Here is a 22,509-nt window from a genome sequence, read left to right as displayed (position 1 = left end):
GTTATGCAACCTTGGGCAAGTCATTTAGCCTCTTTAAGTCTCAACTGTTTTTGAACACAAAACAAAATAATATAAGCCCTTTCTATTCCATAAGGCTTTGTAACTCCTAAATGAGAAAAATGTAAAAGTATACTATGTAAATATGAGCTATTAGTAAACAATCATAACATATTATAATAGGCTATAAATGAAGCATGATATATTAACTTAAATACTTAATATTAGTCTTACTATTCAATACTATAATGTTAATATTAACTAAAGAACCTTCACAAAAACAAGGAATTGGCTAAGATAAAGATAGTCAGTAAACAGCTTTTTGAAATAATAACTATTAAATATTTGAGTTATTTTTTGAATCAACTGTTAAAAAAGATGTCTGATGACACTTTAAAAGACATGATTAAAAATACTTAAGCTCATGAATTCAAGAAATCACTGAAGAAAAACACAGCATTTAATATTAATCATTTCTTCATCAGGTAAAGAAGGAATATTTTTTCTTTTTGAACTAATTTCTCCTAAATTGGGAAATTGTTGGAGGTTAACAAAGGAGCAGGAAAATTTTCTTTCTTGGCTATGAAATTTAAAAATGGAAAGTGGACACTCAATTAGGATTACAAGTATGGTATTTTAAGTTTCTAATTTCAACCTGCTGAAGTAGTAAAAGAAATAAAACAACTTGTATTTGGTTAAACCAACCAAAATTGTTATCAGTCAAACTGCATCTAGCATTGTTCAATGTTGATGATGTAATTACATACAAATAATTATTGCTATAGAAAAGTATCCAGTGTATATACAGGCAGGTGTTTGCTGCTTTGAAGATTAATAGCTATTACAACAGAACTGTACTGCATACATTCCCAAATCTGTGGAATTAGAAATGGCTTAAACTTGCTTGATCTTTACAAGTACCTGCTTTAATGAATTTGTTAAAAATTAAAAGAGGTTTCAGCATTAAAATGAATTCTATATTAATATAATCAACTGCTAGTGGTAGTCTACACTGGGAAAACCCTTTTGGAAAACAATTTATCAACAGAGTATAAACAACTAAATTTTATATGCCCTTTGACCCATTAATCTTGCAAATTTAAAGAAAAATCATGAGACTTATTCAAGCATTAACTAAAACAATTTAAAAAATAGAAATAAGAGGAGTTATTGGCAAAAAGTTCATGTCAAAGTGCTAAGTCAAAAAATGCAAAGGAAAACATACAGAATGTAAAACAGGATATATTTACTAGGAGTACTCCCATGTGAAAAGATGCCAAGATGCATTCATGCAGACGAGTGTGATGATAGAGTTAAAGTACTAAACAAATTTTTAATAATTTTCAAACTTGCTAAAATGTTTTATTTATAGAGTTATTTTGGTATTTGTTTATTCTATTAAAAAGGAAAAGTAGAGACCTTGAATTATATACTTTGTACAGGAAAAAATACTTCACTGGTGACTTAAAAAATTCTATCCTATTAAGATCCAATTACAAAAATGAAAAGTAGAATAACTTTCCTTTCTAACAACCATCAAGCAATAACTTACTTAGAAAGAATTCCTCGAAGTCAGTTTTCTCCACACAGCTAGTATACATGCGCAGGGCAGCAATCTTAATCTTCTAGAAAGAGAGAATAAAACCAAACTCAAGACAGAACCAAATGGATATTCAGGTGTCATTAGATATCAGGCACAAAAACTTTTATTTCTTCAACTAGAAGCAAGTGTTTGAACCATTCTCTAGGCAATTTAATACTAAATCAACATAGGTATGTTTTCTTAAACTAGCCACTCATTCATATAGTATTCGTGCAATATTCAAATTTTAGCATGCAAATGTCAAAAAGGTTCTTCCAATATTTAAATCTCTCCTTTAATTCAAACCTCTGTTTATCACATTTGAGACTCTAACCCTCTATTAAGCATCGTCTACATAAAGCCTGTTTATATTCTGAAATGCTGTATATTAAAAGATTACATAGTCTTCTGACCAAAAACAAACAGAAACAAAAATCTCGCAATGTTTTAAACTTTCCTCAAAAATACTACTATCTACTCTGTAAGTCTTTTTTGAAGGAAACATAGAAATGTTTCCTATATTCCTGCTAGCTTTATAGTTTGTTGATTAACAGAAGACTGCGTATATAAATAATGTTTTTTAATGAATATAAAATATATAGAAGGATCATCCTTCAATTATACCCCAAAGCACTAAGATTTCTCTTAGAATCTTGATCTGAGGTATTATTTTATTTACTGGAGCAGTATGAGTAAGGTTTATATATTTACTGCATGTAAATTATGCCTTAATAAAAATAAACTTTAAAAATAACATCTTTTAAAACTTGAACTGCAGGTATGAAGACCAGTTCAAGCTGAGGAAACAGATATTAAATGTATTTCTAAGTACTTTCAAGACATTTTATTAAATATACAACTAAATGAACTAGTATATCAATAAAAGGATAATAAAAAGGTAGAAATAACCCAAGTGTATATAAAGAGATGAGTGGATAAAATGTGATATTATACGCATACAATAGAATGTTATTCAGACTTAAAAAGGAATGAAGGAGAGGGAGGGGCCAAGATGGAGGCTTAGCAATGTGCGCGTTTTAGTTCGTCCTCCACAACAACTACTAAATAACCAGAAACAGTACAGAACAGCTCCCGGAGCCACGTCAGTGACCAGACACACAGCGTACCCCAGTCTGGACCAGCTGGACTGGCTGCAAGCCTCCCCCAAACCGTGAGTTCCACACGTCGCAGGGGCCAGTGCCCAGAACCCCTCCCCCACAGGCAGCTTCCCAGAGGAAAAGGAAGAAGACTCTAAACCTAGTCAAGGCAGAGGTTGCTCATTGGGCTCACGGAAAAAGAGGAAAGGGGAGGAAACGGAGGCTTTAGTGGCTGTGTCTCTACGGAGACTTGGGAGCCGCTGGATTCAGAAGCGGGACTTCTCGGGATGCAACAGCCCCAGGCATAGGCAGAAACAGGCTGCTTTCAGGGCTGTCTCCCACCTGTGTCTTCCCCAGGAGAGGGGTGAAGCCCAACTCAGGTGGAATCCCTCCCTCAAGGAATTCAGACCCCAGGGCTTGGCAATTTGAAGCCATTAAAACCAGCCTACAACCTCTCCTCCATCTCCACCACGCCCCCAGCAGGGAGAGTCTTCCAAAGTTAAAAGTGCCGCAACATCTTTTGCTGGTGCGACCCGCAGGCAGACACGCCACATACTGGGCGGGATAAGAAAAGCAGAACTCAGAGAATTCACAGAAAAAACTTTCAACCTGTTGGGTCCAACACCCAGGGAAATCTGACTAAATGCCCAGACGCCAGCAGAAGATAACGGTCCACGCTCAGAAGATTGAGAATATGGCTCAGTGAAAGGAACAAACCAATAGTTCAAATAAGATTCAGGAGCTGAGAAAACTAATGCGGAATATACGAACAGAAATGGAAAACCTCTTCAAAAACCAAATCGATAAATTCAGGGAGGACATGAAGAAGACATGGGCTGAACAAAAAGAAGAAATAGAAAAACTGAAAAAACAAATCACAGAGCTTATGGAAGTGAAGGATAAAGTAGAAAAAATGGAAAAAACAATGGATACCTACAATGATAGATTTGAAGAGACAGAAGATAGAATTAGTGATTGGGACAATGGAACATCTGAATTCCAAAAAGAAACAGAAACTATCGGGAAAAGAATGGAAAAATTTGAACAGGGTATCAGGGAACTCAAGGACAATATTAACCGCACAAATATACGTGTTGTGGGTGTCCCAGAAGGAGAAGAGAAGGGAAAAGGAGGAGAAAAACTAATGGAAGAAATTGTCACTGAAAATTTCCCAACTCTTATGAAAGACCTGAAATTACAGATCCAAGAAGTGCAGCGCAACCCAAAGAGATTAGACCCTAATAGGCATTCTCCAAGACACTTACTAGTTACACTGTCAGAAGTCAAAGAGAAAGAGAGGATCTTGAAAGCAGCAAGAGAAAAACAATCCATCACATACAAGGGAAACCCAATAAGACGATGTGTAGATTTCTCAGCAGAAACCATGGAAGCTAGAAGACAGTGGGATGATATACTTAAATTACTAAAAGAGAAAACCTGTCAACCAAAACTCCTATATTCAGCAAAATTGTCCTTCAAAAATGAGGGAGAAATTAAAACATTCTCAGACAAAAAGTCACTGAGAGAATTTGTGACCAAGAGACCAGCTCTGCAAGAAATACTAAAGGGAGCACTAGAGTCAGATACGAAAAGACAGAAGAGAGAGGTATGGAGAAGAGTGTAGAAAGAAGGAAAGTCAGATATGATATATATAATACAAAAGGCAAAATGTTAGAGGAAAATATTATCCAAACAGTAATAACACTAAAAGTTAATGGACTGAATTCCCCAATCAAAAGACATAGACTGGCAGAATGGATTAAAAAACAGGATCCTTCTATTTGCTGTCTACAAGAAACACATCTTAGACCCAAAGATAAACATAGGCTGAAAGTGAAAGGTTGGGAAAAGATATTTCATGCAAATAACAACCAGAAAAGAGCAGGAGTGGCTATACTAATATCCAACAAATTAGAATTCAAATGTAAAACAGTTAAAAGAGACAAAGAAGGACACTATATACTAATAAAAGGAACAATTCAACAAGAAGACATAACAATCATAAATATTTACGCACTGAACCAGAATGCCCCAAAATACGTGAGGAATACACTGCCAACACTGAAAAGGGAAATGGACTAATATACCATAATAGTTGGAGACTTCAATTCACCACTCTCATCAATGGACAGAACATCTAGACAAAGGATCAATAAAGAAATAGAGAATCTGAATATTACTATAAATGAGCTAGACTTAACAGACATTTAAAGGACATTACATCCCACAACAGCAGGATACACCTTTTTCTCAAGTACTCATGGATCATTCTCAAAGATAGACCATATGCTGGGTCACAAAGCAAGTCTTAACAAATTTAAAAAGATTGAAATCATACACAACACTTTCTCGGATCATAAAGGAATGAAGTTGGAAATCAATAATAGGTGGAGAGCCAGATAGTCACAAATACGTGGAGGCTCAACAACACACTCTTAAAACAACGAGTGGGTCAAAGAAGAAATTGCAAGAGAAATTAGTAAATACCTCGAGGCGAATGAAAATGAAAACACAACATATCAAAACTTATGGGACGCAGCAAAGGCAGTGCTAAGAGGGAAATTTATTGCCCTAAATGCCTATATCAGAAAAGAAGAAAAGGCAAAAATGCAGGAATTAACTGTCCACTTGGAAGAACTGGAGAAAGAACAGCAAACTAATCCCAAACCAAGCAAAAGGAAAAAAATAACAAAGATTAGAGCAGAAATAGATGAAATTGAAAACATGAAAACAATAGAGAAAATCAATAAGACCAGAAGTTGGTTCTATGAGAAAATCAATAAGGTTGATGGGCCCTTAGCAAGATTGACAAAAAGAAGAAGAGAGAGGATGCAAATAAATAAGATCCGAAATGGAAGAGGAGACATAACTACTGACCTCACAGAAATAAAGGAGGTAATAACAGGATACTATGAACAACTTTACGCTAATAAATACAACAATTTAGAGGAAATGGACGGGTTCCTGGAAAGACATGAACAACCAACTTTGACTCAAGAAGACATAGATGACCTCAACAAACCAATCACAAGTAAAGAAATTGAATTAGCCATTCAGAAGATTCCTAAAAAGAAAAGTCCAGGACCAGACGGCTTCACATGTGAATTCTATCAAACATTCCAGAAAGAATTAGTACCAACTCTCCTCAAACTCTTCAAAAAAATCGAAGTGGAGGGAAAACTACCTAATTCATTCTATGAAGCCAACATCACCCTCATACCAAAACCAGGCAAAGATATTACAAAAAAAGAAAACTACAGCCAATCTCTCTAATGAATATAGATGCAAAAATCCTCAACAAAATTCTAGCAAATCGAATCCAACAACACATTAAAAGAATTATACATCATGACCAAGTAGGATTCATCCCAGGTATGCAAGGATGGTTCAGCATAAGAAAATCAATTAATGTAATACACCATATCAACAAATCAAAGCAGAAAAATCACATGATCATCTCAACTGATGCAGAGAAGGCATTTGACAAGATTCAACATCCTTTCCTGTTGAAAACACTTCAAAAGATAGGAATACAAGGGAACTTCCTTAAAATGATAGAGGGACTATATGAAAAACCCACAGCTGATATCATCCTCAATGGGGAAAAATTGAAAACTTTCCCCCTAAGATCAGGAACAAGACAAGGATGTCCACTATCACCACTATTATTCAACATTGTGTTGGAGGTTCTAGCCAGAGCAATTAGACAAGAAAAAGAAATACAAGGCATCAAAATTGGAAAGGAAGAAGTAAAACTATCACTGTTTGCAGACGATATGATACTATACGTCGAAAACCCGGAAAAATCCACAACAAAACTACTAGAGCTAATAAATGAGTACAGCAAAGTAGCAGGTTACAAGATCAACATTCAAAAATCTGTAGCATTTCTATACACTAGTAATGAACAAGCTGAGGGGGAAATCAAGAAACGAATCCCATTTACAATCGCAACTAAAAGAATAAAATATCTAGGAATAAATTTAACTAAAGAGACAAAAAACCTATATAAAGAAAACTACAAAAAACTGTTAAAAGAAATCACAGAAGACCTAAATAGATGGAAGGGCATACGGTGTTCATGGATTGGAAGACTAAATATAGTTAAGATGTCAATCCTACCTAAATTGATTTACAGATTCAATGCAATACCAATCAAAATCCCAACAACTTATTTTTCAGAAATAGAAAAACCAATAAGCAAATTTATCTGGAAGGGCAGGGTGCCCCGAATTGCGAAAAAACATCTTGAGGAAAAAAAACGAAGGCGGAGGTCTCACGCTGCCTGACTTTAAGGCATATTATGAAGCCACAGTGGTCAAAACAGCATGGTATTGGCATAAAGATAGATATATCGACCAACGGAATCGAATAGAGTGCTCAGATATAGATCCTCTCATCTATGGACATTTCATTTTTGATAAGGCAGTCAAGTCAACTCACCTGGGACAGAACAGTCTCTTCAATAAATGGTGCCTAGAGAACTGGATATCCATATGCAAAAGAATGAAAGAAGACCCATATCTCACACCCTATACAAAAGTTAACTCAAAATGGATCAAAGATCTAAACATTAGGTCTAAGACCATAAAACAGTTAGAGGAAAATGTAGGGAGATATCTTATGAAACTTACAATTGGAGGCGGTTTTATGGACCTTAAACCTAAAGCAAGAGCACTGAAGAAGGAAATAAATGAATGGGAACTCCTCAAAATTAAACACTTTTGTGCATCAAAGAACTTCATCAAGAAAGTAGAAAGACAGCCTACACAATGGGAGACAATATTTGGAAATGACATATCAGATAAAGGTCTAGTATCCAGAATATATAAAGAGATTGTTCAACTCAATAACAACAAAAAGACAGCCAACCCAATTACAAAATGGGAAAAAGACTTGAACAGACACCTCTCAGAAGAGGAAATAAAAATGGCCAAAGGCACATGAAGAGAGGCTCAATGTCCCTGGCCATTAGAGAAATGCAAATCAAAACCACAATGAGATATCATCTCACACCCACCAGAATGGCCATTATCAACAAAGCAGAAAATGACAAGTGCTGGAGAGGATGCGGAGAAAGAGACACACTTATCCACTGTTGGTGGGAATGTCAAATGGTGCAACGACTGTGGAAGGCAGTTTGGCGGTTCCTCAAAAAGCTGAATATAGAATTGCCATACGACCCAGCAATACCATTGCTGGGTATCTACTCAAAGGACTTAAGGGCAAAGACACAAACGGACATTTGCACACAAATATTTATAGCAGCATTATTTACAATTGCAAAGAGATGGAAACAGCCAAAATGTCCATCAACAGACGAGTGGCTTAACAAACTGTGGTATATACACACGATGGAATATTATGCAGCTTTAAGACAGGATAAACTTATGAAGCATGTAATAACATGGATGGACCTAGAGAACATTATGCTGAGTGAGTCTAGCCAAAAACTAAAGGACAAATACTGTATGGTCCCACTGATGTGAACCGACATTCGAGAATATACTTGGAACATGTCATTGGTAACAGAGTCCAGTAGGAGTTAGAAACAGGGTAAGATAATGGGTGTTTGGAGCTGAAGGGATACAGAATGTGCAACAGGAGTAGATACAAAAATTCAAAAATGGACAGCACAATAATACCTAATTATAAAGTAATCATGTTAAAACACTAAATGAAGCTGCATCTGAGCTATAGGTTTTTTGTTTTTTGTTTTTTTTTTACTATTATTATTAGTTTTATTTTTTTCTCTATATTAACATTTTATATCTTTTTCTGTTGAGTTGCTAGTTCTTCTAACCCGATGCAAATGTACTAAGAAACGGTGATCATGCATCTATGTGATGATGTTAAGAATTACTGATTGCAGGAGACTTCCTGGAAGATGGTGGCTTAGTAAGACGCGCGGATCTTAGTTTCTTCTCCAGGACACCTACTAGGGGAGTAGAAACGATACAGAAAGCGCCCAAAGCCACAACAGAGATAAAAAAGACAGCGTACCCCATCCTGGAACAGCTGGCTGGCTGAGAGAAGCAGCTCGGGTGAGATCGCCGAGGCGCGCGGGCCTTACTGGGCGGGGTGGCAAGCGGCCGGAGTTACTCCCTTCCCCCTTCCCGGGCCGGCTGGGAGAATTGGAGAGGTGGTCCCCTGAAACCAAGGCGACTGGCGCCCACACCACGCGCAGCCCCCGGACCAACTGAGAGAATTGGATCAGAAACCCCCAGGCCGCGGAGAACGGTGACGGGTGGGGGAGGCCCCTTCCAAACCCGTGACTCCCGGGGAACGTGCACTCTCTCGGGCGGGCCGCTGCCGCTGGCGCCCTCCCGCCACGCTTGTTGCCCAGGGCCGACTAGGAAATTCGGACGGGCTCTTTCCCTGGCTGCGGCGACCAGCAACCCTCCCTGCATTCGGTCCCCGGGCCGGCTCAAGCTGCTTCGGCTAGCGAACCCCCAGGACGGCGAGAGTTTTCCAAAGTTTAAGGTCCCACAGCACCTTTTTTTTTTTTTTTTTTTTTTTTTTTTTAAAGGAAAGACAGAGAGAAGGAAGGAAGGATAGAAGGAAGGGAAGAAGGAAGAAAGGGAAACATTTTTAAACATTTTCTTGTTTTATTGTATTCTGTTTCTCCGTTTTTGTTACATGGGCTGGGGCCGGGAATCGAACCGAGGTCCTCCGGCATAGCAGGCAAGCACTTTGCCCGCTGAGCCACCGCGGCCCGCCCCCCACAGCACCTTTTACTGGTGGGACCCGCAGACAAACGGGTGCCACGAGCGCCACCTACTGGGCAGGATAAGAAAAACAGAACCCAGAGATTTCACAGAAAAATATTACAACCTTGCTGGGTCCAACACCAAGAGAAATCTGAATAAATGCCCAGACGCCAGCAGCAGAAGATAACTGTCCACGCTCAAAAGATTGAGAATATGGCTCAGTCAAAGGAACAAACCAATAGCTCAAATGAGACACAAGAGCTGAGACAACTAATGCTGAATATACGAACAGAAATGGAAAACCTCTTCAAAAACGAAATCAATAAATTGAGGGAGGACATGAAGAGGACATGGGCTGAACATAAAGAAGAAATAGAAAAACTGAAAAAACAAATCGCAGAACTTATGGAAGTGAAGGATAAAGTAGCAAACATAGAAAAAATAATGGATAGCTACAAGGATAGATTTAAAGAGACAGAAGATAGAATTAGTGATTTGGAGGATGGAACATCTGAATTCCAAAAAGAAACAGAAACTATAGGGAAAAGAATGGAAAAATTTGAACAGGGTATCAGGGAACTCAAGGACAATATGAACCGCACAAATATACGTGTTGTGGGTGTCCCAGAAGGAGAAGAGAAGGGAAAAGGAGGAGAAAAACTAATGGAAGAAATTATCACTGAAAATTTCCCAACTCTTATGAAAGACCTAAAATTACAGATCCAAGAAGTGCAGCGCACCCCAAAGAGATTAGACCCAAATAGGCGTTCTCCAAGACACTTACTAGTTAGAATGTCAGAGGTCAAAGAGAAAGAGAAGATCTTGAAAGCAGCAAGAGAAAAACAATCCATTACATACAAGGGAAACCCAATAAGACTTTGTGTAGATTTCTCAGCAGAAACCATGGAAGCTAGAAGACAGTGGGATGATATATTTAAAATACTAAAAGAGAAAAACTGCCAACCAAGACTCCTATATCCAGCAAAATTATCCTTCAAAAATGAGGGAGAAATTAAAACATTCTCAGACAAAAAGTCACTGAAAGAATTTGTGACCAAGAGACCAGCTCTGCAAGAAATACTAAAGGGAGCACTGGAGTCAGATACAACAAGACAGAAGAGAGAGATATGGAAAAGAGTGTAGAAAGAAGGAAAATAAGATATGATATATATAATACAAAAGGCAAAATGTTAGAGGAAAATATTATCCAAACAGTAATAACACTAAATGTCAATGGACTGAATTCCCCAATCAAAAGACATAGATTGGCAGAATGGATTAAAAAACAGGATCCTTCTATATGCTGTCTACAGGAAACACATCTTAGACCCAAAGATAAACATAGGTTGAAAGTGAAAGGTTGGGAAAAGATATTTCATGCAAATAACAACCAGAAAAGAGCAGGAGTGGCTATACTAATATCCAACAAATTAGACTTCAAATGTAAAACAGTTAAAAGAGACAAAGAAGGACACTATATACTAATAAAAGGAACAATTAAACAAGAAGACATAACAATCATAAATATTTACGCACCGAATCAGAATGCCCCAAAATACGTGAGGAATATACTGCAAACACTGAAAAGGGAAATAGACTCATATACCATAATAGTTGGAGACTTCAACTCACCACTCTCATCAAGGGACAGAACATCTAGACAGAAGATCAACAAAGAAATAGAGAATCTGAATATTACTATAAATGAACTAGACTTAATAGACATTTATAGGACATTACATCCCACAACAGCAGGATACACCTTTTTCTCAAGTGCTCATGGATCATTCTCAAAGATAGACCATATGCTGGGTCACAAAGCAAGTCTTAACAAATTTAAAAAGATTGAAATCTTACACAACACTTTCTCGGACCATAAAGGAATGATGTTGGAAATCAATAATAGGCAGAGTGCCAGAAAATTCACAAATACGTGGAGGCTCAACAACACACTCCTAAACAACGACTGGGTCAAAGAAGAAATTGCAAGAGAAATTAGCAAATACCTCGAGGCGAATGAAAATGAAAACACAACATATCAAAACTTATGGGACGCAGCAAAGGCAGTGCTAAGAGGGAAATTTATTGCTCTAAATGCCTATATCAGAAAAGAAGAAAAGGCAAAAATTCAGGAATTAACTATCCATTTGGAAGAACTGGAGAAAGAACAGCAAGCTAACCCCAAAGCAAGCAAAAGGACAGAAATAACAAAGATTAGAGCACAAATAAATGAAATTGAAAACATGAAAACAATAGAGAAAATCAATAAGGCCAGAAGTTGGGTCTATGAGAAAATCAATAAGATTGATGGGCCCTTAGCAAGATTGACAAAAAGAAGAAGAGAGAGGATGCAAATAAATAAGATCAGAAATGGAAGAGGAGACATAACTACTGACCTCACAGAAATAAAGGAGGTAATAACAGGATACTATGAACAACTTTACGCAAATAAATACAACAATTTAGAGGAAATGGATGGGTTCCTGGAAAGACATGAACAACCAACTTTGACTCAAGAAGACATAGATGACCTCAACAAACCAATCACAAGTAAAGAAATTGAATTAGTCATTCAAAAGCTTCCTAAAAAGAAAAGTCCAGGACCAGATGGCTTCACATGTGAATTCTACCAAACGTTCCAGAAAGAATTAGTACCAATTCTCTTCAAACTCTTCAAAAAAATCGAAGTGGAGGGAAAACTACCTAATTCATTCTATGAAGCCAACATCACCCTCATACCAAAACCAGGCAAAGATATTACAAAAAAAGAAAACTACAGACCAATCTCTCTAATGAATACAGATGCAAAAATTCTCAATAAAATTCTAGCAAATCGTATCCAACAACACATTAAAAGAATTATACATCATGACCAAGTAGGATTCATCCCAGGTATGCAAGGATGGTTCAACATAAGAAAATCAATTAATGTAATACACCATATCAACAAATCAAAGCAGAAAAATCACATGATCATCTCAATTGATGCAGAGAAGGCATTCGACAAGATTCAACATCCTTTCCTGTTGAAAACACTTCAAAAGATAGGAATACAAGGGAACTTCCTTAAAATGATAGAGGGAATATATGAAAAACCCACAGCTAATATCATCCTCAATGGGGAAAAATTGAAAACTTTCCCCCTAAGATCAGGAACAAGACAAGGATGTCCACTATCACCACTATTATTCAACATTGTGTTGGAGGTTCTAGCCAGAGCAATTAGACAAGAAAAAGAAATACAAGGCATCAAAATTGGAAAGGAAGAAGTAAAACTATCACTGTTTGCAGACGATATGATACTATACGTCGAAAACCCGGAAAAATCCACAACAAAACTACTAGAGCTAATAAATGAGTACAGCAAAGTAGCAGGTTACAAGATCAACATTCAAAAATCTGTAGCATTTCTATACACTAGTAATGAACAAGCGGAGGGGGAAATCAAGAAACGAATCCCATTTACAATTGCAACTAAAAGAATAAAATACCTAGGAATAAATTTAACTAAAGAGACAAAAAACCTATATAAAGAAAACTACAAAAAACTGCTAAAAGAAATCACAGAAGACCTAAATAGATGGAAGGGCATACCGTGTTCATGGATTGGAAGACTAAATATAGTTAAGATGTCAATCCTACCTAAATTGATTTACAGATTCAATGCAATACCAATCAAAATCCCAACAACTTATTTTTCAGAAATAGAAAAACCAATAAGCAAATTTATCTGGAAGGGCAGGGTGCCCCGAATTGCTAAAAACATCTTGAGGAAAAAAAACGAAGCTGGAGGTCTCGCGCTGCCTGACTTTAAGGCATATTATGAAGCCACAGTGGTCAAAACAGCATGGTATTGGCATAAAGATAGATATATCGACCAATGGAATCGAATAGAGTGCTCAGATATAGACCCTCTCATCTATGGACATTTGATCTTTGATAAGGCAGTCAAGCCAACTCACCTGGGACAGAGCAGTCTCTTCAATAAATGGTGCCTAGAGAACTGGATATCCATATGCAAAAGAATGAAAGAAGACCCATCTCTCACACCCTATACAAAAGTTAACTCAAAATGGATCAAAGATCTAAACATTAGGTCTAAGACCATAAAACAGTTAGAGGAAAATGTTGGGAGATATCTTATGGATCTTACAACTGGAGGCGGTTTTATGGACCTTAAACCTAAAGCAAGAGCACTGAAGAAGGAAATAAATAAATGGGAACTCCTCAAAATTAAACACTTTTGTGCATCAAAGAACTTCATCAAGAAAGTAGAAAGACAGCCTTCACAATGGGAGACAATATTTGGAAATGATATATCAGATAAAGGTCTAGTATCCAGAATTTATAAAGAGATTGTTCATCTCAACAACAAAAAGACAGCCAACCCAATTACAAAATGGGAAAAAGACTTGAACAGACACCTCTCAGAAGAGGAAATACGGATGGCCAACAGGCACATGAAGAGATGCTCAATGTCCCTGGCCATTAGAGAAATGCAAATCAAAACCACAATGAGATATCATCTCACACCCACCAGAATGGCCATTATCAACAAAACAGAAAATGACAAGTGCTGGAGAGGATGCGGAGAAAGAGGCACACTTATCCACTGTTGGTGGGAATGTCAAAGGGTGCAACCACTGTGGAAGGCAGTTTGGCGGTTCCTCAAAAAGCTGAATATAGAATTGCCATACGACCCAGCAATACCATTGCTAGGTATCTACTCAAAGGACTTAAGGGCAAAGACACAAACGGACATTTGCACACCAATGTTTATAGCAGCATTATCTACAATTGCAAAGAGATGGAAACAGCCAAAATCTCCATCAACAGAAGAGTGGCTAAACAAACTGTGGTATATACATACGATGGAATATTATGCAGCTTTAAGACAAGATAAACTTATGAACCATGTAATAACATGGATGGGCCTAGAGAATATTATGCTGAGTGAATCCAGCCAAAAACTAAAGGACAAATACTGTATGGTCCCACTGATGTGAACGGACATTCGAGAATAAACTTGAAATATGTCATTGGTAACAGAGTTCAGCAGGAGTTAGAAACAGGGTAAGACAATGGGTAATTGAAGCTGAAGGGATACAGACTGTGCAACAGGACTAGATACAAAAACTCAAAAATGGACAGCACAATAATACCTAATTGTAAGGTAATCATGTTAAAACACTGAATGAAGCTGCATCTGAGCTATAGGTTTTTGTTTTGTTTTGTGTTGTTTTGTTTTGATTTTCTATTATTACTTTTATTTTTTTCTCTATATTAACAGCCTATATCTTTTTCGGTTATGTTGCTAGTTCTTCTAAACCAATGCAAATGTACTAAGAAATGATGATCATGCATCTATGTGATGATGTTAAGAATTAATGATTGCATGTGTAGAATGGTATGATCTCTAAATGTTGGGTTAATTTCTTTTTTTCCGTTAATTAAAAAAAAAAAAAAAAAGAGAAGGGATAATTGGAGATGAAGGGATACAGACTGTACAACGGGACTGGATATAAAAACTCAGAAATGGACAGCACAATACTACCCAATTGTAATGCAATTATGTTAAAACACTGAATGAAGCTGCATGTGAGGTATAGGTTTTTTGTTTTTGTTTTTTTGTTTTTTTTTCTTTCTATTATTGTTTTAATTCTTATTCTGTTGTCTTTTTATTTCTTTTTCTAAATCGATGCAAATGTACTAAGAAATGATGAATATGCAACTATGTGATGTTATTAAGAATTACTGATTGTACATGTAGATTGGAATGATTTCTAATTGTTTTGTTAATTCTTTTTTTAATTAATAAAAAAAAATATATACTAAGGTGAAAAAAAAAAAAAAAAAAAGAATTACTGAGTGCATATGTAGAATGGTATGATTTCTAAATGTTGGGTTAATTTCTTTTTTTCTGTTAATTAATAAAAATAAAAAATAAAAAAAATAGTGGGAATAAAGGTTAAAATAAATTGAGGAGATTGAAATACTAGTGGTCAATGAAAGGAAGGGGTAAGAGGTATAGTATATATGAGTTTTTTCTTTTTTATTTATTTTGCTGGAGATATGAAAATGTTTGAAAAAATTGATCATGGTGATTAATACACAACTATGTGATGACATTGTGAGCCACTGATTGTACCCCATGTTAGAATGTTTGTATATCAAGAATGTATGTTTGTTAAGGTTTACAATAAAAAAAAAAAAAGCTTACCAAAAAGAAAAGTCCAGGACCAGACGGCTTCACATTTGAATTCTACCAAACATTCCAGAAAGAATTAGTACCAGTCCTGCTCAAACTCTTCAAAAAAATTGAAGTAGAGAGAAAGCTACCTAATTCATTCTATGAAGCCAACATCACCCTCATACCAAGACCAGGCAAAGATATTACAAAAAAGAAAACTACAGACCAATCTCTCTAATGAATATAGATGCAACAATCCTCAACAAAATTCTAGCAAATCGAATCCAACAACACATTAAAAGATTTATACATCATGACGAAGTAGGATTCATCCCAGGTATGCAAGGATGGTTCAACATAAGAAAATCAATTAATGTAATACACCATATTCAACAAACCAAAGCAGAAAAATCACATGATCATCTCAATTGATGCAGAGAAGGCATTTGACAAAATTCAACATCCTTTCCATTGAAAACACTTCAAAGGATAGGAATACAAGGGGATTTCCTTAAAATGATAGAGGGAATATATGAAAAAAACCAAAGCTAATATCGCCCTCAATAGGGAAAAACTGAAAACTTTCCCCCTAAGATCAGAAACAAGACAAGGATGTCCACTATTACCATTGTTATTCAACATTGTGTTGGAAGTTCTAGCCAGAGCAATTAGACAAGAAAAAGAAATACAAGGCATCAAAAATGGAAAGGAAGAAGTAAAACTATCACTGTTTGCAGATGATATGACACTATACGTCGAAACCCCTGAAAAATCCACAGGGTATTTTTGCTGTACTAGTAAACGAGTACAGCAAAGTGGCAGGTTACAAGATCAACATTCAAAAATCTGTAGTGTTTCTATACACTAGTAATGAACAAGCTGAGGGGGAAATCAAGAAATGAATTCCATTTACAATTATAACTAAAAGAATAAAATACTGAAGAATAAATTTAACTAAAGAGACAAAAGACCTATACAAAGAAAACTACAAAAAACTGTTAAATCACAGAAGACCTAAGTAGATGGAAGGGCATACCGTGTTCATGGACTGGAAGACTAAATATACTTAAGATGTCAAGCCTACCTAAATTGATTTACAGATTCAATGCAATACCGATCAAAATCCCAAAAACTTACTTTTCAGAAATAGAAAAACCAATAAGCAAATTTATTTGGAAGGGCAGGATGCCCCGAATTGCTAAAAGTATCTTGAGGAAAAAAAATGAAGCTGGAGGTCTCACACTGCCTGACGTTAAGGCGTATTATGAAGCCACAGTGGTCAAAACAGCATGGTACTGGCATAAAGATAGATATATTGACCAATTGAATCGAACAGAGTGTTCAAATATAGACCCTCTCATCTATGGACAATTGATCTTTGATAAGGCAGTCAAGCCAACTCACCTGGGACAGAACAGTCTCTTCAATAAATGGTGCCTAGAGAACTGGATATCCATATGCAAAAGAATGAAAGAGGACCCGTACCTCACACCCTATACAAAAGTTAACTCAAAATGGATCAAAGCTCTAAACATCAGGTCTAAGATCATAAAATAATTAGAGGAAAATGTAGGGAAATATCTTATAAATCTTATAATTGGAGGCGGTTTTATAGACCTTACACCTAAAGCAAGAGCACTGAAGAAAGAAAGAAAGAAATGGGAACTCCTCACAATTAAACACCTTTGTGCATCAAAGAACTTCATCAAGAAAGTAAAAACAGGGCGGGCCGCGGTGGCTCAGCGGGCAAGAGTGCTTGCCTGCCATGCCGGAGGACCCCGGTTCGATTCCCGGCCCCAGCCCATGTAAAAAACAAACAAACAAACAAAATATAATAAAATAAGAAAATGTTTCCCTTTCTTCCTTCCATCCTTCCTTCCTTCTCTGTCTTTCTTTCCTTCCTTTCCTCCCAAAAAAAAAAAAAAAAAAGAAAGTAAAAACACAGCCTACACAATGGGAGACAATATTTGGAAATGACATATCAGATAAAGGTCTAGTATCCACAATTTATAAAGAGATTGTTCAACTCAACAACAAAAAGGCAGCCAATCCAATTACAAAATGGGAAAAAGACTTGAACAGACACCTCTCAGAAGAGGAAATACAAATGGCCAAAAGGCACATGAAGAGATGCTCAACGTCCCCGGCCATTAGAGAAAAGCAAATCAAAACCACAATGACATATCATCTCACACCAACCAGAATGGCCATTATCAACAAAACAAAAAGTGACAAGTGCTGGAGAGGATGTGGAGAAAGAGGCACACTTATTCACTGTTGGTGGGAATGTCAAATGGTGCAACCACTGTGGAAGGCAGTTTGGCGGTTCCTCAAAAAGCTGAATTTAGAATTGCCATATGACCCAGCAGTACCATTGCTAGGTATCTACTCAGAGGACATAAGTCCAAAGACACAAACAGACATTTACACACCAATGTTTATACCAGCATTATTTACAATTGCAAAGAAATGGAAACAGACCAAATGTCCATCAATAGGCGAGTGGCTAAACAAACTGTGGTATATACATACGATGGAATATTATGCAGCTTTAAGACAGAATAAAGTTATGAAGTATGTAACAACATGGATGGACCTTGAGAACATTATGCTGAGTGAGACTAGCCAAAAACAAAAGGACAAATACTGTATGGTCTCATTGCTATGAACTGACATTAGTGAATAAACTTGGAATATTTTGTTCATAACAGAGACCATCAGGACATAGAAATAGGGGAAGATATTGGGTAATTGGAGTTGAAGGGATACAGACTGTCCAACTGGACTGGATATAAAAACTCTGAAATGGACAGCACAATACTACCTAACTGTAATATAATTATGTTAAAACACTGAATGAAGCTGCATGTGAGAATGATAGAGGGAGGAGGGCTGGGAACATATTGAAATCAGAAAGAAAGATAAATGTTAAAGATTGAGATGGTATAATCTAGGAATGCCTAGAGTGTATAATAATAGTGAAATGTACAAGGTACAATTTTTTTTTATTTCTTATTAATTAACGGAAAAAAAGAAATTAACCCAACATTTAGAAATCATACCATTCTACATATGCAATCAGTAATTCTTAACATCATCACATAGATGCATGATCATCGTTTCTTAGTACATTTGCATCGGTTTAGAGGAACTAGCAACACAACAGAAAAAGATATAAAATGTTAATATAGAGAAAAGAAATAAAAGTAGTAATAATAGTAAAAAAAAAAACCCTATAGCTCAGATACAGCTTCATTCAGTGTTTTAACATGATTACTTTACAATTAGGTATTATTCTGCTGTCCATTTTTGAGTTTTTGTATCTAGTCCTGTTGCACAGTCTGTATCCCTTCAACTTCAATTACTCATTATCTTACCCTGCTTCTAACTCCTGCTGGACTCTGTTACCAATGACATATTTCAAGTTTATTCTCAAATGTCCATTCACATCAGTGGGACAATACAGTATTTGTCCTTTAGTTTTTGGCTAGACTCACTCAGCATAATGTTCTCTAGGTCTATCCATGTTATTACATGGTTCATAAGTTTATCTTGTCTTAAAGCTGCATAATATTCCATCGTATGTATATACCACAGTTTGTTTAGCCACTTGTCTGTTGATGGACATTTTGGCTGTTTCCATCTCTTTGCAATTGTAAATAACGCTACTATAAACATTGATGTGCAAATGTCCGTTTGAGTTTTTGCCCTTAAGTCCTTTGAGTAGATTCCCAGCAATGGTATTGCTGGGTCGTATGGCAATTCTATATTCAGCTTTTTGAGGAACCGCCAAACTGCCTTCCACAGTGGTTGCACCATTTGACATTCCCACCAACAGTGGATAAGTGTGCCTCTTTCTCCCCATCCTCTCCAGCACTTGTCATCTTCTGTTTTGTTGATAATGGCCATTCTGGTGGGTGTGAGATGATATCTCATTGTGGTTTTGATTTCCATTTCTCTAATGGCCAAGGACATTGAGCATCTCTTCATGTGCCTTTTGGCCATTTGTATTTCCTCTTCTGAGAGGTGTCTGTTCAAGTCTTTTTCCCATTTTGTAACTGGGTTGACTGTCTTTTTCTTGTTGAGTTGAACAATCTCTTTATAAATTGTGGATACTAGACCTTTATCTGATATGTCATTTCCAAATATTGTCTCCCATTGTGTAGGCTGTCTTTCTACTTTCTTGATGAAGTTCTTTGATGCACAAAGGTGTTTAATTGTGAGGAGTTTCCATTTATTTATTTCCTTCTTCAGTGCTCTTGCTTTAGGTTTAAGGTCCATAAAACCGCCTCCAATTATAAGATTCATAAGATATCTCCCTACATTTTCCTCTAACTGTTTTATGGTCTTAGACCTAATGTTTAGATCTTTGATCCATTTTGAGTTAACTTTTGTATAGGGCGTGAGATATGGGTCTTCTTTCATTCTTTTGCATATGGATATCCAGTTCTCTAGGCACCATTTATTGAAGAGACTGTTCTGTCCCAGGTGAGTTGGCTTGACTGCCTTATCAAAGATCAAATGTCCATAGATGAGAGGGTCTATATCTGAGCACTCTATTCGATTCCATTGGTCGATATATCTATCTTTATGCCAATACCATGCTGTTTTGACCACTGTGGCTTCATAATATGCCTTAAAGTCAGGCAGCGCAAGACCTCCAGCTTCGTTTTTTTTTTCCTCAAGATGTTTTTTCGCAATTCGGGGCACCCTGCCCTTCCAGATAAATTTGCTTATTGGTTTTTCTATTTCTGAAAAATAAGTTGTTGGGATTTTGATTGGTATTGCATTGAATCTGTAAATCAATTTAGGTAGGATTGACATCTTAACTATATTTAGTCTTCCAATCCATGAACACCGTATGCCCTTCCATCTATTTAGGTCTTCTGTGATTTCTTTTAACAGTTTTTTGTAGTTTTCTTTATATAGGTTTTTTGTCTCTTTAGTTAAATTTATTCCTAGATATTTTATTCTTTTAGTTGCGATTGTAAATGGGATTCGTTTCTTGATTTCCTCCTCAGCTTGTTCATTACTAGTGTATAGAAATGCTACAGATTTTTGAATGTTGATCTTGTAACCTGCTACTTTGCTGTACTCATTTATTAGCTCTAGTAGTTTTGTTGTGGATTTTTCCGGGTTTTCGACGTATAGTATCATATCGTCTGCAAACAGTGATAGTTTTACTTCTTCCTTTCCAATTTTGATGCCTTGTATTTCTTTTTCTTGTCTAATTGCTCTGGCTAGAACCTCCAACACAATGTTGAATAATAGTGGTGATAGTGGACATCCTTGTCTTGTTCCTGATCTTAGGGGGAAAGTTTTCAATTTTTCCCCATTGAGGATGATATCAGCTGTGGGTTTTTCATATAGTCCCTCTATCATTTTAAGGAAGTTCCCTTGTATTCCTATCTTTTGAAGTGTTTTCAACAGGAAAGGATGTTGAATCTTGTCAAATGCCTTCTCTGCATCAGTTGAGATGATCATGTGATTTTTCTGCTTTGATTTGTTGATATGGTGTATTACATTAATTGATTTTCTTATGCTGAACCATCCTTGCATACCTGGGATGAATCCTACTTGGTCATGATGTATAATTCTTTTAATGTGTTGTTGGATTCGATTTGCTAGAATTTTGTTGAGGATTTTTGCATCTATATTCATTAGAGAGATTGGTCTGTAGTTTTCTTTTTTTGTAATATCTTTGCCTGGTTTTGGTATGAGGGTGATGTTGGCTTCATAGAATGAATTAGGTAGTTTTCCCTCCACTTCGATTTTTTTGAAGAGTTTGAGGAGAGTTGGTACTAATTCTTTCTGGAATGTTTGATAGAATTCACATGTGAAGCCGTCTGGTCCTGGACTTTTCTTTTTAGGAAGCTTCTGAATGACTAATTCAATTTCTTTACTTGTGATTGGTTTGTTGAGGTCATCTATGTCTTCTTGAGTCAAAGTTGGTTGTTCATGTCTTTCCAGGAACCCGTCCATTTCCTCTAAATTGTTGTATTTATTAGCGTAAAGTTGTTCATAGTATCCTGTTATTACCTCCTTTATTTCTGTGAGGTCAGTAGTTATGTCTCCTCTTCCATTTCGGATCAAATAAGATCCGAAAAATAAATAATTTGCATCCTCTCTCTTCTTCTTTTTGTCAATCTTGCTAAGGGCCCATCAATCTTATTGATTTTCTCATAGAACCAACTTCTGGTCTTATTGATTTTCTCTATTGTTTTCATGTTTTCAATTTCATCTATTTCTGCTCTAATCTTTGTTATTTTTTTCCTTTTGCTTGGTTTGGGATTAGTTTGCTGTTCTTTCTCCAGTTCTTCCAAGTGGACAGTTAATTCCTGCATTTTTGCCTTTTCTTCTTTTCTGATATAGGCATTTAGGGCAATAAATTTCCCTCTTAGCACTGCCTTTGCTGCGTCCCATAAGTTTTGATATGTTGTGTTTTCATTTTCATTCGCCTCGAGGTATTTACTAATTTCTCTTGCAATTTCTTCTTTGACCCACTCGTTGTTTAAGAGTGTGTTGTTGAGCCTCCACATACTTGTGAATTTTCTGGCACTCCGCCTATTATTGATTTCCAACTTCATTCCTTTATGATCTGAGAAAGTGTTGTGTATGATTTCAATCTTTTTAAATTTGTTAAGACTTGCTTTGTGCCCAGCATATGGTCTATCTTTGAGAATGATCCATGAGCACTTGAGAAAAAGGTGTATCCTGCTGTTGTGGGATGTAATGTCCTATAAATGTCTGTTAAGTCTAGCTCATTTATAGTAATATTCAGATTCTCTATTTCTTTATTCATCCTCTGTCTAGATGTTCTGTCCATTGATGAGAGTGGTGAATTGAAGTCTCCAACTATTATGGTATATGAGTCTATTTCCCTTTTCAGTGTTTGCAGTGTATTCCTCACGTATTTTGGGGCATTCTGGTTCG

General features: G+C 36.4%; 1 protein-coding gene across 1 annotated transcript in view; it reads right to left on the bottom strand.

Annotated features, from left to right (window-relative positions):
* The window catches only part of UQCC1 (ubiquinol-cytochrome c reductase complex assembly factor 1), a 148,867-nt gene that overhangs the window by 66,565 nt on the left and 59,793 nt on the right, over nucleotides 1-22,509 (bottom strand). Inside the window, exon 5 of the mRNA XM_077170409.1 lies at nucleotides 1,550-1,622. Coding sequence (XP_077026524.1) covers nucleotides 1,550-1,622 — 73 coding nt within the window. The remainder of the gene's footprint in view (nucleotides 1-1,549; nucleotides 1,623-22,509) is intronic.

This window comes from Tamandua tetradactyla, chromosome 1 (genome assembly GCF_023851605.1).
Source record: "Tamandua tetradactyla isolate mTamTet1 chromosome 1, mTamTet1.pri, whole genome shotgun sequence".
Lineage (NCBI taxonomy): Eukaryota > Metazoa > Chordata > Mammalia > Pilosa > Myrmecophagidae > Tamandua > Tamandua tetradactyla.
Note: the sequence above shows the minus strand (reverse complement) of the source record. Positions and strands in the feature narration are given on the sequence as shown.